This window comes from Tetranychus urticae, chromosome 2, assembly GCF_039701765.1.
Source record: "Tetranychus urticae isolate SD_2017Ah chromosome 2, NJAU_TeUrti_SD_1.0, whole genome shotgun sequence".
Lineage (NCBI taxonomy): Eukaryota > Metazoa > Arthropoda > Arachnida > Trombidiformes > Tetranychidae > Tetranychus > Tetranychus urticae.
The window spans coordinates 10,870,873-10,888,707 of NC_142959.1; the positions used below are offsets into that span (position 1 = coordinate 10,870,873).

Consider the following 17,835-nt stretch of genomic DNA (forward strand, 5'->3'; position numbering starts at 1 on the left):
TAAATAATTTTACATCATTGGTTTACTCATTTTTAACGAAACAATATGAAATTAATTGTTGAGTTAAACTGTCTAAAATTACAATCCTTTGCTAACAACAGTGATTTATTTTAACCAGCAACAATTTGTTTTTATGAGCTACCAATAGATGATGCTGCTTCGTTTTAAAACTGGTTGAGTTTGAATGAGGTTTATATTTTTATTAACGGTTTGTGAGTAACATTTTGTATATTTCTGCTTACTGCTTGTGTTTGTTTTAATAGTTAATAGTCTTGAATTTTAATCAATTCTTTGTTTCTTATTGATATAATTGAAGCGATGATTGAAAAATTGTGATTAGAATCATGACTTCCAATATCATCATCTCGGATTACATAGGAAACAGAACCATATTTGGTTCTAATGGACCAACAATTTTTCTTCAGAAAGCTTCCGCTCAGGTTATTGCTGGTCTATTTGTCTGGATGGCTTTAATTATAACTTGTCATCAGGTAATTATTTTATATATTCAGCTTTAATTTTTCTCTCTACTTCTTACATAGCTCATTTCTGCCACAGGGTTTATAACTATTCTTTGAAAATGGTATTGATTGATTCAGATCAGTATATTACTGATAGCTGTTTATTTACGAGCTCAAAATATTTCCTGCCTTATTGTGGGTCATTCACAATGATCAATCAAGCAATAACTTGATAATTTATAATTAGTTAGCAACCAACAGTTGTTATTGATTGGGATCTTCAACCATTTTTTGTAAAATCTTTATGTATTCAACCATTCAATATGTACCCAATTTGGTGAATCAATCTGTCATTTATATCTAATCAGTTTACTCTATGAACAGTTTATCTAATGTATTTGCATTTTATCTTTTTCCATCTTTTGCTAGATTTATCAACACTTGAAGCTTTACACTATGCCTTCCGAACAAAAATACATCATTCGGATTGCTTTTATTGTCCCCATTTATGGATTTGATTGCTGGTTGAGTCTTCTATTCTTTAAGTACAATTATTATGTATATTTCGATTCCATAAGAGACTGGTATGAAGGTACGTAAACTCATTCAAATACACTATGTCTTGATGTACATTTCGTGTTCACCAACACCGGAAAGAAAAAATGGAGTGTGTAAATTGATAAAAAAGGAAATCTTTCAAGAAGATCTTACCTATTCGGCTAGTCAGAGCTCTATTTACTATTTCTCGAGGTCTTGATGTAAAAAATATCTATTTAGTGACAGAATGAAAGTCGTTATATTCTCATCATTCAACTCAATCATTTAAGTGGAGTGAATTAATGCCAAAGAAAGTCATGAAAATATTTTTGAGTGTTTACTCTTATTCCTAAACTTGCTATCTTGTTTTTTCCTTTCCATTATTTATTTATGATTAATAAGCACTACCAGAGTGATATATAATTCAATGAACACTTGTGATAACATATCTTCTTAATCGATCTTTTTTCGTGAAATATTGCAATATTGCATTTGTCAGAAATTGCGACAATCACTTTTTTGATTATTTTGAACGCAATTTTTATATGTTGTCCTTATCAACAACATTCGACCTTTAACTGATAACTAAAGACTGAATTATGACTTCACAAGCTATTTCAAAGCTTGTTCACTGTTCAATATTTTTTATTGATTATTGAACATAAAATTCACCACCCATCTTATTTTATCTTTTTTTATTTCTTTCATCTACAGCTTTTGTTATTTACAATTTCTTGGCTTTATGCTATGAATACCTAGGAGGTGAAGGTAACATCATGTCAGACATCAGAGGTCGTCCAATTGAAAGCACTTGGCTCTATGGTACTTGCTGTTTGCAAGGGAAAACATACACAATCAGTTTTCTTCGTTTTTGTAAACAAGCAACATTGCAATTCTGTGCAATCAAACCCATCATGTCAGTCATTATTTTAATACTCCAAGCTCTTGGGCAATATCAAGATGGTGATTGGAGCCCGAATGGAACTTATCTTTACGTCACTTTGATCAACAATTTTTCAATCTCTTTAGCCCTTTATGGGTTAATACTTTTCTTCCAAGCCACAAAAGATTTATTGAGACCCTATGATCCTGTTTGGAAATTTTTAACAGTCAAATCAATCATTTTCTTATCTTTTTGGCAAGGTAAGTCAATTGCATTTTTATCGTTAAAATATTTACTAGTATTACCAATTTATCGCTAAATTATGGCTTAATGGCTATTTAGAAATGTTAACTATTGAAACTTGAATTTCAATAATTTTGACTAAAATTTTTCCGTTTTATTCTTTAATTACAGGTGTGATATTATCTATTCTGGAGAAAGCTGATCTTCTTCCTGAATTTTATTATGATGGCTCAAAAGCTAGTAACCGAACTGTTGCTGCTGGTTATCAAAATTTTCTCATTTGTGTTGAAATGTTCTTTGCCTCGTTGGCTCTTCGTTATGCTTTTCCTTACAAGGTTGGTTATTGACCTGAGATCTTTCACCAGATTAAAGATCGAGGCCTATTTATGTAACATGCTGAGATCTATAACTGTCAAGCTTAAAAGATTATGCGAATTATCTCTAAACATCTTTTTTATTTTTGTTTCATTTTTATCTCTAGATTTATGGTAATGGTTGGGCTGATGGTGGCGTAAAATCTGTAACCATGCAAAGTATATCTAGTAGTTTAAAGGAAACAATGAATCCTAAAGACATTATGAACGATGCCATCCATAATTTTCACCCTCAATACCAACATTACACTCAATACCATTCATCTGTCGTGACTAAAGCTTTAACGCCCGATTCAACCAGTGGACAATACTCAAAGCCATTCGCTGGTTCAAACAAACGGCCTTTCACTCAACGAACATTTTCTTATAGTTTCAAGTCTAAAGACAAAGATGGTGATTCCATGGGTTATATAAATCCAACTGCCATGTTAGATGGTGATGAAAGTGATCTTGCCTACAACGATCATAAAACAAAATCTAGATCAAGCTCATCGAAGAAACAAAAAGATAATTCAGAAGATCATCACTATTCCTTTTCTGAGAAAGTCAATCTTTTAGATTCTGAAGATGACTTTCCGTAAAGTTAAAAGGGGATTCAAAGAGATGTGATTCTATTTGATAATGAATGCTGAACCGAGACAAATTTTCTTTTATTTATTATCAATTCTTCCACTTTTGTTTTAATCATCTAATGTCATGTTCAAATCGCACATTTTCATCAACCATCAATCGCCATTCTCGTCTAGAAATAGTCATTCTGATTTGATTGCAACAATGAGAGCAATTGGGATAATTTTTCGGTAAAATGGATGGATTTCTATTCCGCCGGTCCATGACACTGTATAAATCATTGTTTCCATAGAAAGAAAGTGATTCACTCCAAGAATTGACAACTTTTTGAAATATTGAGAGTTGAATTTGCTCAGAATCAGTTATCTAATCTACAGCAAACAACTTGATGATTAACCAGAAATTTATTTTTCTGTTTCATTGAAAAAAGTTTCTTTTCTTATTTCCGCCGATCAAAAACTTGAAGTGAGTTTGTAGTCAATGCTCCAACTCTTCAAAACTAATACATTTTGTAAGAACCATAAATTTCTAGTTAACCTTTAGGATTCACTCTATTCAATTAATGTTAGCCATCAAATTTGTTATCCTTAATATTCACAATTAACTGCTGTTTCAGCTTTCAACTTAGTCAAATGTTACTTAATATAGTTCCTTAACACTGTCCCAAAATTGTTAATTTGAATGCGATATTAATTTAGATTGTTTTTTTCAGTCAACTCCGATGTTATCAATCAAAATTTGGATAATTGGGAATCCATGAAAGTCAAATTGATAACCAATCATGTCCAACTCTTATTAATACAATTCAAATCTAAATGATCTTGAATTCAAATCAAATCATAAAGAAACAAATTAATATTTGCCCTTCCCACCAAATCTTTTTTTTGTGTTTCTAATGCCAAAGATGATTGATCTTATTTATACTTCATTTTGTACATTTTTTCCTTATTTCATTTTTTGTTTACTTATTGTCATATTACTATGATTATTGTCAACACCAACAGAAATTTATTTCATTCAAATAATATTAAATATGTTTGAATTACTTTAAAATTATTTAACAATATCTATCTCAAAAATTAATTGTACACAACTGCAGTAGTGGTCAGATTTATTTCCTTCAAACAGTTACTGAAACCAGGGTACTGCTATCTCAATAGTAAGTCGACCGTAAACCGGCAAGATATTGACTGCTACGATTTCATCGCGTTTTCATGGACGGTTGGATTCACATGTTTATAATGCTGAATAATACAGCAACATAAACAGAGAACTGCCATTAAACATCAAACTAACCTTTGATCTCAGATCTCGCTCGCGCCTGAATTGGAAATGAATCTTATGATTAATTTTTCAACATTAAACCAATGTGATCAGAGTTGCACATGAAATCCCGAAAATCATTTCTTTGAACCATATGTGAATGCAATAATAGGAACCTTTTTTCTTCGCGTGTAATCTAATATTATGTTAAGAGTAAAGCATTAGCATCAATATTGTATTTGATCGGATATCCACCTAATATTGTGTAAGTTATTCCGACTTTTAACAACCATATGCAATTATTTAATCACTTTTTCATGTTTTCTAGTTTTGACGAATTACATTATGGGAAATTCGTATCTCTCTACATGAAAGGTACATTAGCCATGATTGACCAGTGATGACGATGATTGGCAAACCACCTCCGACTTATTGTCTTCTCTGGTTTGACAACATTTCAGGACCCATTGTTAGTCAAGCCACTTATACCTATGGATGGTACTTTAAATGGGGCAACTACAAAGATGGTTTACTCCAACCCTATGTAATTAATTGTAAAGTACCAAGGATAAAAGGTTTTCCCAAGAAAACTACACCTGCACCCGACTCTATTTCCTTGGTTGAATCAAAGTGTCAAAAACCTAGAAATAATCTTCGCGTCTTCAACAATCGACCCGAAGTTAAACAAGATTTTGCGATTTGCGTTAAAGGTCTCGACTTTTTGCATGAAGATCTCAGTGTACGTTTAATCGAATGGATTGAACTGTTGAAAATTCTCGGAGCGAAAAAGATTTTCCTTTATGAAATGGAAATCCATTCAAACATATCCAAAGTTTTACATTACTATCAAATCCAAGGGATCGTTGAATTAACACCCATTAAACCACTACGTTTAGGGTAACCAGTATTTAATCAAATGATTAAATTGTATAAATGATGCCTTTCTGAAATTGGTTAACTTAATAGTTAACTAACACTGTTAACCAAATATGCACAGTTTGACCAAAAGACAGTGATAAAGAGAGTGATTAGAACTGATGAAAATGAAAATGAAAATGATAAGAAACCTAAAATGAAAATAGGAAAACCCATTGAAAGCAATGGAAAACCAAGAGAAAATTTTGTCTTGAAAATTAAAAAAAGGTGTTGAGATTAGATTACATAGTGGTTTAAATCAGTTAAACCACAATATCTCGAAGCTATGAGATAAAACTCTCGGGCTTCGCCCTCGAGTTTATATCTCATAACTTCTCGATGCAGTGGTTTAACTATCACTTACTTTACCCGGAGATCAACCCAATTTACCCGGTTTCAGACATCTTTATCTTAAAAACAAGTTGACTGCTAAAAGACAAAACGAATTGATTTCTTACAATGTTTGTCTCTACCGGAATCTCTATTCCTATTCATATCTAGCTTTGTTGGACATAGATGAAGTTATTATGCCCATTCAACACAACAATTGGTCGGATTTGATTACTTACTACAGGGAATTACTGTATATCATTTGTTAATCTCGATTCAATGAGTCTTACCCATTTCTTTTTATATTTCAGAGTATAATGAAAATGTCCCTATCAGAGCTTTGAGAGCAGTCCCTGCCGTTTTTGGTAGTCTATCGATTCCAGTTATCTATAATAAAAATCTTGGTAAAATTGGAAACAGTTGTGAAAATTTCACAACAAAAATTCAAATTGAAAGTTTATTATTTATTGCCTTTAAAAGTTGTTTTTATGTCTTTCACCAATTTATTCTAACTAATAACTACTGAATATTCAAATACTAGCAACATGATATTTACAAATAGTAAAATAAGCTGAAATGTTCAGAGTGACTTGTAAACTCTGATTGCTTACAAGTGTTAGTTGATCTTCCCTTACAATGACTAAAATGACGGCGCATACTGTAATAATGATCAATAAGACTCCGGCAAAAGCTCTGCTATCACCATATTAACCCTTTGAATCACAAAAATTGACCAGACTGCAATGTTGTCTCAATAAGAACGAAAAAATCGGGTTTACTAATATTAAAAGAACCACTAACTTCATTCTCATTGGATGCAGCCAAATAAATTGTCTCAACAATATCAGGATTGAGATCAGTTAATACATTAATCGACATATTTGTACAGTCCATTTCAAGCCAATCAGAAGCATTAGCTTTTCAATGCAAATCTTTGAATCTTATTGAAGCCAGAAAGTAGTGATTAACCTACAGTTATTGAGTCAGTAGTAGCTAAAGACACAAATAATCGCGGTGTAGTGGAAACAGCTTCAGATAAAGCTTCAACAGCTATTACTGAGCTTTCAGGTCCACTTCCAGCAGCATTAAAAGCTTTCAAGATGATTCAGTATTAAACTCCTTTTTCAAATACTTCAAAAAAGTATTATTATGTTATGAATTTGACACAGCAATAGAAACAGTTTTAAATGAATCATCAAATTATTGATAATTTTTTTGCCATTTCAAGGTATTTTGTTCAGTTAAATGTGATATACATTTATTCGTGAAAATTATTTCATTCACCACTTGCATTATCCAATAATTAACATTAAAAATTCAATATCCTTAGACACAGGGGAGTATTTTTTGAATTTCGGGACTATTTTAAGATTGACATGAACATTTGCTCTCATCTTTCTAGCTTATTATAATTTTTCTGCACTTTGTTGTTGTCTCTCAGCATTTCAAGATCTGAACACTATCCTCTCCTCTCTCGTACTTAAATAATTTTATATCTTTGGTTCACTCATTCTTAACGAAACGATATGAAATTAATTGTTGAGTTAAACTGTCATTTACAATCCATTGCTATTGCCAGCAATTTATTTTAACCAGCTATATTTGTTTTTATCAGCTACCAATAGATGATGCTGCTTCTTTTTTAAAACTGGTTGAGTTTGAATATATGAGGTTTATATTTTTATTAACGGTTTGTGAGTAACATTTTGTATTTTTCTGCTTTACTCCTTGTGTTTGTTTTAATAGTCCTGAAATTTAATCATTTCTTTGTTTCTTATTGATATAATTGAAGGGATGATTGAAAAATTGTGTTTTGGTAATCATCAACAACCTCCACCTCCACCTCAACATAACCATCCGCACAAGCATCACTTTCACCATCATCTACCACATAAAAACCACCATTATTTACAACAACAAAATACAGCCAAATGTGTTCATCTTCATCAAGTTAAAGCTCATGGATACCCAAATAACACATCTTCCTTCAAGGATGATCAGGAGATTTTAAGATCTTATATACAACCGCCACCGAATAAAACTGTATTTAATTGTTGTTGTCATTATTTGAACTGTGATAGTAGTGGTAAATTCAGCTGATGACAACCTTCTTTTTCAATTATATATTATATTTATTGTTATTATTATCATCGATTATTATCATAAATTGAATCAACCAACTTCTTTTTCATTTACTCTGAATATGAATATTGACAAATCCAGATTTCTCCTCTTATTTTCATACATTGGCACAAAATACAGCGGAGTTCAAAGACAAACGACCAGGAAACCAAAGAACCAGGTAAACCCAACGGACAATACTGTTCAATATTACATTGAGGAAGCCTTGGAAACCATAAATCCAAAACCAAGCCAAGAAGCAAAAGTTTCGCTTAGCAGCAGAACAGACAAAGGTGTCCATGCTTTCGAGAACTCAGCTGTGATTAAAATTGTCCATCCAAACTCAACAGAATCTTATTATCCTAATCAAATCATTGAAACAGCCAATACATATTTCAAGACTCATAACCATGATATTAAGTAATTATCAATCATTCTACTGCCATTCAATTTTGCCAAACAAACCCCCAAAAACTCTGCCTTTGATAGACACCAACATTAACATCGTCTGACATAACTTAGCATATCTTATGAACATTTTTCTTCCTCTCAAAATCGATTATCAAGTCAACTCTAATATCAAGCGAAATGTTTTTGTTCGTTTGTTTGTCCAAAATTAACATTCTCATTTCAATAATCCATTAATCCTTTTTTATCCAACTGCCAACTTCTCACCAAATGAACATTCCTTTTCCTTTACCTGGACCTTAGTCATTCATTTATCAAAAATATCTTGCAACTAAAAAAAATTCCCTACTCACTTAAACATGTCTAGACATTTTTTTCTCCCTTTTCCCTCAATGATCTTCAGTTAGCATCAAGCATAAAAAAAAGAGTCTGAAACCAAATTTCATCAACTCTACTCTCCCTTTTCAACTTGCATTACACCAAAATTGAATTTCAAGTTCACTCACTAATAATAATTACTGTAATAATCATCAATAACCCTTAAATTGTTTCTTTTGTTGTTTACAGGTTTAACAAAATTCACCTCGTATCCCCAGAGTTTCACTTTCGTAAACATATTAAGCAGCGATCCTATTATTATCGTTTAGCTGTTGTCAAACCTGAAATTGCAAATCAAGCCTTCTTTCAACCAGAAAGTTATTTACCCATCAATGAGCTGAATCGCTGTAGTTTACTACGAACACCGATTAACCTTGATTTAGATTTGATGAAAGAAACAGTTCAATCATTCATAGGAACCCATGATTTTACCAATTTTGCTGCTTTCTCGAAAAGCCTTACTTACTACTATGACGGTTACTTTACCCGAACAATTGATCAATTGACCTTAACCCAATGCGATATGGAACCTTTGGAAGCAATCGATCCTTCTTATCGTAACATAAACCTTTATGAATTCAAAATAACGTCCAGAGCTTTCCTCTATCGACAGGTTTGTCCATTTATCCATCATTATTATTCCAGTGACACTTTTACCAATTACACCAAATGTAGCCTCATCTCGGTTTACTTGTCTGTTGAACAAGACAACAAATTGTTTCATCTCACTCTAGTAACCTACATTATTTTAATTGATTTTGTTCGACCTTGATAAAGATAATGTATAAAACCTGAGAAAGGTCATTCATCGAGATGAAGTTAATCAATATTTGCACCACGAATTTAAAGCTAAATCAGTTTGAAAACATTCTGCATGATGAAGCAAAGAAAAGCTCAAAATTACATTAATTAATTTTCAGCTGGTCCAAGCTGGTTAGCTTTATTTGTCTAGACTTACAATAGCTTAATCAATGAAAATATATAAATATATATTTATCTCACATTCCCACTCCCAAACCCTTTCTAATAATTCAAGTCACGAAAGTTAAGGTTGAAAAATAGTTGTTAACCATGTCTATCATGATGCTGTTGATGAGCGCAAAAAGTGAAACGAAAGTAAATGTTTCTTAAGAGTTAGATAATGAAGAGATATTGAAAGTAATTGTATGAGAGTTTCTTAATGTGTGTTTCATCAAAAATCGTAAGGGTTAAAACAAAATGCTTCCGTATACGGAATCATGATTAAATACCTTACCAATCAGACAAAAGGTTGAACCTGTTTCTTGAGACACATTACAATCAAATTAACACTTCTCCAGTGTCTGTCTGCTTTATTCATGATAACTCACACTTTCCCTTCCTTTTACTATCATTTCCCTCCATCATCTCACTCTGTGTCTAGACGGATATCAGTCAGATTATTATTTCTAGGTCATTCAGTTAACACGTAATTTTGCTCTCATTTGCTGCAATTTTTACCTCTTATGTTTATCTTATGATATTTATAATAATGATTACAACACAATAAATCCTAAAGGTGATTAAAAAGATCACAAGTAAAGGGTTGCAACCAGTTGCATGTATTCAGTCTGCAAATTCAATTTCATTTCTTCTCTACTTTTTATCCTTTCAAAGTCAACAGTTTTTTTCTTTCTCATTCAGTCAGATTCATGACAGAACATCAGTTATTTCCGATCAACTTTGCCCAGAACCTGGCCTTTCCAAATGCTCAGCATTTTATGATTATTTAAACCACAATTGCTACTTCTAGTGATTATCTTTTGCTGTATTCAACTTCAATCATTCAATCAACTGTTTTCATCTTTACATAGTTCAATGATTAAGTTTGATTCCCTTACCTTTCAATCAACCAGTTGATTAAATTGTAAAAATCATTCTTAACCAAATTGAAACCCTTTCTTGATCCACTGAAATCACTTCATTGCTATCAAAGGTGAATGTCAATTATTAGACAATTTCATTATTTTTACCCAAAATTAAACCCAACAGAAGCTGAACATAAAGAGTTTTGTTGATCTTTTACCATCCATGATTATTTTAAACCTTTTGAACTTTCAGAGTTTTGCCGATATTTTACTCTGAGTTTATTGATAGTTGACTGATGCTGATCCTGCCAAACCATTTCAAGGCTACCTTTTAGCCATAAGCTTTTCCAATCAGCATGAAATGTTGAATTTGAATGTTGATTCTGAGCATTTTGTTGATTAGCAAAACTCATTGAAATATCTTAATATTTTCTAAATCAATAATGATTTATATTTTCTGTACCATTGCAACAGTTGATTGAGTTATAAGCCAAAGAGGTTCGCCTTAAGTTGACTTATTATTAGTTGCTGTTTTCATTTAAAATTCATTTCTTTATTCTGATTATCATCATGTTCATCTCTTTTTCCACTTGAGATGAAAATGATGAAGCCAAGGTTTTGGTCTGGTAAAGCAGCAGCAACAAAAAAAAAGAAGCCTCATCATCAACTTCAAGACTTTCAAATAACATTGTTTAGTAAAAATTGCAAATCAATCAATAATGCTGATGTTGAACAATAAACAAATGGGAAAAGATTGGGAAAAACATTTTTGGGTTAATTAGTGATCATCAAACAAGTGTCATTGAGGTTACAGCAAAAAATAGACGTTTAACCATTCAAAGTGAATCAGCTTAAAGCTAACTCTTTGATGCCTTTTCCCTTTCAAACTCAATGGTTATCAATTTCATGTATTCATGTTTACCCAATTTCAAGCTACTGATGAACACTTTCAACATTAGTTAAGGCTATTAAACCGTTAAATTTCTTAATTGTGATTATCTCATCGTTAGTGTCAACTCTTACCAATCAATAACTGTCTTGTTGCCACACAATTTCATCTTTTCATCAAATCACAATTTTTCGCATGTTTATCGTTAAATAATGATTTACTTTGACCTTTTCATATATTCACATTCACTCAACCTTCTTCAGTTTATTCATGTTTTGTCATGGAACTCGGATGATTATGTTGAAAGATGATTATAGTAAAATCATACGGAAACACTAATAATAACAATAATCAAATCTGGTAAACTGTTGAACCTGTAAGGAAAGGTTTCAAGTGAAATTTCAACCAATTTTTTAACCTCTTTTTTTAGTAAATTGTTTGTTCCGTGAAATCAAATAATTTGGCAAATAAATCAATCAATAAATAGCACAACTGATTGATGATTTGCAATTCCTAGTTCATGTTTTAATTGCCACCATTTGAAAAGTTGACCATAAAAAAAGTGTATAAAACAAATCAAATGAAATGCAATGCAATGAACCAAATTAACTCACTTTTATTGACTTTTTTTTCATTCAAATAGTCTAATTATATTTCTCACAATGGCTAGTTTAATGGCAATTTTACCTTGAGATGAAAATTACTATTAATTTAAGGGTTTTGATGAGGCCTCATTCAACGTGATGTTCAATCTTAATTGTTGCTAAATAATTGCTTCCAATAAAAAAAAGATGTCTTCGTATTTAATTTTAGCTTGAATCTACACAAATCTCAAATTATCTTTACCATTTCACATTCAATTGCCCAAAATTAAGGTATAAATGTGATGCAATGTAACATCATTTGATATTATCATTTGACTTATAAACTTAATAGTAGTAGTACAGATACACAAGATAACTCATACACAAGATAACTCACTTTTAATCGATATTTTATTAATAAAATTGACCATTAAATTAAGTTCAATGACCATGTTAACTAATGCGGAACTATTTCCGAACTTTATGAAACAATTATCCAAGTTCAAGTTTAAGATTAATTGTTTGCAATTAGTTTGAACATAAAAGTTTTTATGCTTCGATAATTGAAGGAAAAGGGTTGAATAATGATACTTTTGCACTAATAAAGTAAGTTTGGCTAATTGTTTTAATTATTCTTGGCTTAACAAATGTAACAATTTTAAGGTGCATAATCAACGAAAGGGTTAACAGTGTACGTGTTAGCATATTCTATGTAAATAATGGATCGTTGCACAAATGTAGCAATTTTACTGAATGCAATTAACGAACTGATAATGATACTAGCAATACTTTGTTCAATGTCAGATAATTATTTTTTCGTTTCTCATTGCTGAACAAATGTTTCAACTTTATTCAGCGAGGCATGAAATGAATAATTTCGATTGAAAACGGAAACATATAAAAGGGTTGCTCTCTCTCTCTGATGCTAAATTGTCCTTGATTTTTATTCACTCGTTTATTAACATCAACATCAACAACATCAACATCAACATCAACATCAACATCAACATCAACTACATCAACAACACATTCAAAGTTTTTTATTCAGTTTTTATTTAGTTTTATTTAGTTTTTATTTAGTTTTATTTGGTATTTTTTCGCTTTTTTCTTGTTTGTCCAACAAAGGTAAGTGTTTGTTTTTCATTCATTTTTTTTTTTATGTCATTAACATTTATGTTGCTTTCTTCACAGGATCAAAACCATCAGCATCAACGCCATCAGCATCAACACCATCAGCATCAACGCCATCAGCATCAACACCAACAGCATCTTCCTCATAAACCCGAGCAAAAAAGTAAGTTTTTTATATTTCATTGATTTTATATTGTATATATTTAAATAATCTGAATTTTTTCTATTCTTTTCAGGGGCCCCAACACCAACAGCAAACCAACACCATCAACACCACAAGCACCAGAAACACCTACACCAGAAAAATATAAAGTAAGTTGTTTTTTTTTTCCTAACCCTTTTCCCCTTAACTGCACCTTATCAACCTTTACCTTTCCAACCTTTACCTTTACATGTACGTTTACCTGTAGAGGTAAAGGTACTTTTACTATACCTTTACATGTAAACGTACATGTAGAGGTAAAGGTATTTTTACTTTACCTTTACATGTAAACGTACATGTACATGTAGAGGTAAAGGTATTTTTACTTTACCTTTACATGTAAACGTACATGTACATGTAGAGGTAAAGGTACTTTAACTTTACCTTTACATGTAAACGTACATGTACATGTAGAGGTAAAGGTACTTTAACTTTACCTTTACATGTTAATGTTCGTTTACATGTAGAGGTAAAGGTATTTTTACTTTACCTTTACATGTTAATGTTCGTTTACATGTAGAGGTAAAGGTATTTTTACTTTACCTTTACATGTAAACGTACATGTACATGTAGAGGTAAAGGTACTTTTACTTTACCTTTACATGTTAATGTTCGTTTACATGTAGAGGTAAAGGTACTTTTACTTTACCTCTACCCTTCCTACCTTTACCTTTATCTTTCTTTGTTCGCCTATAAACCCTTGCGCATGCCCAACCTATACCTAAATCCCACCCCTCACCTATATGCATGTCCCTCCCTCTTTCTTTTTCCCTTTCTTTTTCCCTTTCTTTTTCCCTTTCTTTTTCCCTTTCTTTTTACCTTTGTTTTACCTTGCTTTTTCCCTTTCTTTTTACCTTTGTTTTACCTTTCTTTTTACCTTTCTTTTTACCTTATATGCAGCTTATATTTACCTTATATCTACCTAGCATTCACCTTTCTTTTTACCTCGTATTTACCCTTTGTTTCAGCTGGTTTTTACAATTCATTTACTTTTGTTTATCCTTTCTATCCACTTTTCATTTACCTTTCTTTGTACCTTGTATTTACCTTTGTTTCACCTTTCTTTTTACCTTTCTATCTACCTTTCATTACCTTTGTTTAAGCTTTGATACCTTTACACGTAAATCTATTGATACCTTTACGTTTCCAGATTAATGTACGGGTATCTTTACATTTGCATTATGTATTATGATCCTTTCACTGTAACTTACACGTACTGTACTTTTTTTGTTCTAGTACAGCTACGTTTACCTTTACACTACCTGTACCTTTCCTTTACACTACCTGTACTTTATCTTTACCTTAACTGTACCTTATCTTTACTTTATCTTTAGCTTATCTTTACTTTAGCTTAACCTTATCTTTACCTTAACTGTACCTTATGTTTACTTTAGCTTTAGCTTACCTTTTCTTTAGCTTTACCTTATCTACACCTTAACCGTATCTTATCTACACCTTAACCGTACCTTATCTTACCTTAACTGTACCTTATCTTTACTTTAGCTTTACCTTATCTTTACCTCACCTTCACCTTATCTGTGCCTTATCTTTACCATACCTTTATCACACATTTCCCTTACCTTTACATTACCTTTAACTTATCGTTATCTTCATCTTGAACTCAGTCCAACTCATTTATTTAGAAACTGTTTCTACTGACCTGAAAGCAGACTTTTTTGAATCTAGAAAGCATCTCCATGTGTATCTCTTTATGTTTAGATTTTTTTTTAGTTCACATTTTACAAATTTGTCTGGTGAATATTTCTTGTATGATAACTTATGCATCGTTTGAAGCTTAATTATAATTTCAAACCTTCTGTTTTTCAAAATAATATTACAAATGAAGCTATTGCAATTTCTTTTCGCACTGGTAGTTGATTGAGAGAACAAATTTTTGCTTTATCTAATTGATACAATGTTTGCTATTTCTTTCTAGAACATGTATCGATTACGAAAAGTTCCAAACTCCATTTCATTGAAGATTGTGAAAGTTCAGGACGAGGCAACGCAAGTTAATGAACAAGATTTCGTTGAAGAAGAAACCAATAATCCTCTCAACTATGCCGATTTTTTAATTTCAATGCATGAGTTTTTGTCGATTTTATCGCTTATACCAATGAAATTTGTTCATCCGATGTTAGCATGTATCAGATTTTGAAACATGTAAGGAGGAACCCATTCAAATTTTCGACAAGGCAGAACATCACTAAGAGCATATCCGTAGAGATTGTTAACGTCAAGATATGTTAAAAAAGAGCTTGGTTGATTAGGATCAAATTTCTCTGATAGTTCATTATTAGCGCATGCGTAACGGCACATTGAGCAAGATATTCCTCCTCTTATTTCCTCCTCAATCATTAAAACCATGTCAATATCAGTCAATAGATCCAACACGACACCAGTGAACTTCAAGGAGGCATCCCATGTTAGTCCCGGGGTTGAGAAATAGTGACAAGGGTCTAATCCAAACTGTTTCAAACTAGTCGCACGAAAGTTTTGAAAAATAGCAGCAAGAAGTAAAACATCAACTTTAAGATAAATATCATGAAAGTCCCCAAGATTTTTACAATTAAAATGCTCCCATATATCAAGCAATCTATCGTACGATTGTTTATCAATTGTTTTCAGTGACAGATGCGAAAAAAATTTATCAATAGATGGTAAACTTTCTTCTTCAAATCTTTCCCAAGAGTCCATGTATTCATAAGGCAGCGATCCCTTATTCAGAATATATGGTAAATCATCGTCGGAAAAGGTTTGACACAAAAATTTCTTCTTTTCTTCAGTTGATAAATTATGTGCTAATGTGTCCAAGCTAGATAGCAAAAAAGCATAACTGTCCAAGAAGATGAAATCATCCATTATTATCGCAATATACTTTTCAGTATTTTGCGGTATTACATTTATTTTATGAATTTTATCTGTTTTTAGACCTCTGATTAGTAAATGAGCATCATAACCTTTCAGATTATGAAATATGATTGGAAGCCTATGAGGTAAACGCATTTTGAGATTGCATCGATTGTGCGCAGCTCCTCGGAATTTCCCAGTCAAGTGACAATGATCGATAACTTTATCATCTTGCAGCTGCTTGTTGCAAACATAACATTGAGTCGATGCTTCAAAAACATGTCTTTCAAAATTACTCAGCTGTGCTGGTTTTTTGTGCTGTTCAAGATGGTTGCGAAGGAAATCTTTCAACGTCAAAAGTGTGTCAATAAATATTTGACTTGCATTCAAGCCGCGATAAAATTTTTGAAATAAGATTTTATCATTCCAGTCAATTGCAACTAATCCAAACGAACATGCTTCATGTTTTTGATATTCAAACGTATTTTTAGTTAAAGCTTTGTTAGTTTTTACCAACAGAGCTTCAAAATCAGCATAGACAATATAAGGATAACTAATCGTTTTTTGTATCTGTCTAAATTTACATTTAGTTGGAATGTTTTCCTGACCAGGGAGAACGACACTTTGTGCAGTTTTATTGTAACAGACAAGTTCATGTTTAGATAGCGCTGTTTGATTTCTAAAACCTGAACAGCAATTATAACAGAAATAACGCTCCCAGGATCGACTGCTTTTGATGAATGCATTGAAATTTGTAATGCAATAATAATGTTCGTTGAATAAGAAAAGATTTGCATGCTTCAACTGACGTTCCTTAGCAACCATTAGCGGAACAACTTTCTTTTTTTCATCAGGTGTTAGTGTATAAACATTCACAGAAACATTATTTCGTTTAGTAAAGCGTTTAACCTGTGAAAGCGTTGTCATACCATCTACTTGACTAAAGTCATATTGCTTTTCAAAAACTTTGTAATGCCCTATTCTTTCTTTATTCATTTTTTGAGGGTGTAAAGCCATAAGGATAGACCATTTGAAACAATCTTTTCTGCATTTTGGAGATAATAAACTTTTCTTTTTGTTGAAATCAGATGGTAATTTTGTTGAATCACAGCCTCCACTATGTTCTTTCAGTTTTCCAACACGAATCTCAAGAACCTTCACACTCTGAAGCACCCATCCACTTCCACGTTGTGTGAATTGATCGATAGCCAACTCAATCTGTTCAATCCAGTTTTTAACAATAGTTTCAATATGATGCAGGTTTGTTAGGCTTAACATCTCAGCAACTTTATAAATTTCTGTTGTATCCGTTCCTCCTTCGGTTTTCTGTTTGATAAATTTAAGTAGAAGACATGCTTGCACTTTTACAGATCCAATTCTTTCAATGATATATTTAAGCAAAGATTGGATATTTTCCTTTTCAACAGCTAGTAGATGTTCAATTGATTTCCAACCATCAGCTTTTATGTACACAGCTAAAGCATTTCTATAGCTTCTTTTATGCAATTTGAATGTTGCAAAATCTCCAATATCCTCACTCTGTTTTTGTCTACATTGATTAAGATGATTTAAGAAAGTTAACGAAGAAAAGCTACTTTTACATTTTTTACAGACAACTTTTTTACACTTTGTTTTATGCAGAAGAAAAGATTTGTATTTCAAGAAACTTTGCTTACATGTTGAGCACGAAAACATTCTGAATAATGAAACTAAAGTCAAATGTTTTTGCTTTAAATAAGTTTGAAACAGAATTTTTGGGAGAGCTCTCTTTTTATTAAATTTTTACCCAAATGAATGACAACCAAAATAAAAGATAATAAAGGTATAGATTAAGTGGAAATAAGTAATAAGTTTTTTCATAATAATTGAA

At 31.7% G+C, this 17,835-nt stretch overlaps 3 protein-coding genes across 3 annotated transcripts in view; all 3 read left to right on the forward strand.

Annotated features, from left to right (window-relative positions):
• Positions 1-235: 235 nt before the first annotated feature.
• LOC107359683 (transmembrane protein 184B) lies at positions 236-4,121 on the forward strand. The gene is made up of 5 exons (XM_015926215.3): positions 236-491; positions 891-1,053; positions 1,713-2,141; positions 2,296-2,459; positions 2,606-4,121. Exons 1-5 carry the CDS (start codon positions 345-347, stop codon positions 3,077-3,079), a joined length of 1,377 nt encoding a protein of 458 aa, XP_015781701.1. The 5' UTR covers positions 236-344; the 3' UTR covers positions 3,080-4,121.
• Positions 4,122-4,737: 616 nt separating this feature from the next.
• On the forward strand, positions 4,738-5,860 carry LOC149093875 (uncharacterized). Its single transcript, XM_089267393.1, has 2 exons — positions 4,738-5,228; positions 5,611-5,860. Exons 1-2 carry the CDS (start codon positions 4,738-4,740, stop codon positions 5,843-5,845), a joined length of 726 nt encoding a protein of 241 aa, XP_089123519.1. The 3' UTR covers positions 5,846-5,860.
• A 1,429-nt stretch (positions 5,861-7,289) lies between these two features.
• The window catches only part of LOC107359992 (tRNA pseudouridine synthase-like 1), a 33,197-nt gene continuing 22,651 nt past the window's right edge, over positions 7,290-17,835 (forward strand). The window contains exons 1-2 of the mRNA XM_089267475.1: positions 7,290-8,117; positions 8,673-9,096. Coding sequence (XP_089123601.1) covers positions 7,780-8,117; positions 8,673-9,096 — 762 coding nt within the window. The 5' untranslated portion in view covers positions 7,290-7,779. The remainder of the gene's footprint in view (positions 8,118-8,672; positions 9,097-17,835) is intronic.

Bases quoted from the DNA above. Each gene is read 5' to 3' on its own strand.
- LOC107359683 (XM_015926215.3), top strand. From the start codon at position 345: ATGACTTCCAATATCATCATCTCGGATTACATAGGAAACAGAACCATA. The intron at 1,054-1,712 runs GTACGTAAACTC...TTTCATCTACAG, and splicing joins CATAAGAGACTGGTATGAAG to CTTTTGTTATTTACAATTTC. The intron at 2,460-2,605 runs GTTGGTTATTGA...TTTTATCTCTAG, and splicing joins GTTATGCTTTTCCTTACAAG to ATTTATGGTAATGGTTGGGC.
- LOC149093875 (XM_089267393.1), top strand. From the start codon at position 4,738: ATGATTGGCAAACCACCTCCGACTTATTGTCTTCTCTGGTTTGACAAC. The intron at 5,229-5,610 runs GTAACCAGTATT...ACTATCACTTAC, and splicing joins ATTAAACCACTACGTTTAGG to TTTACCCGGAGATCAACCCA.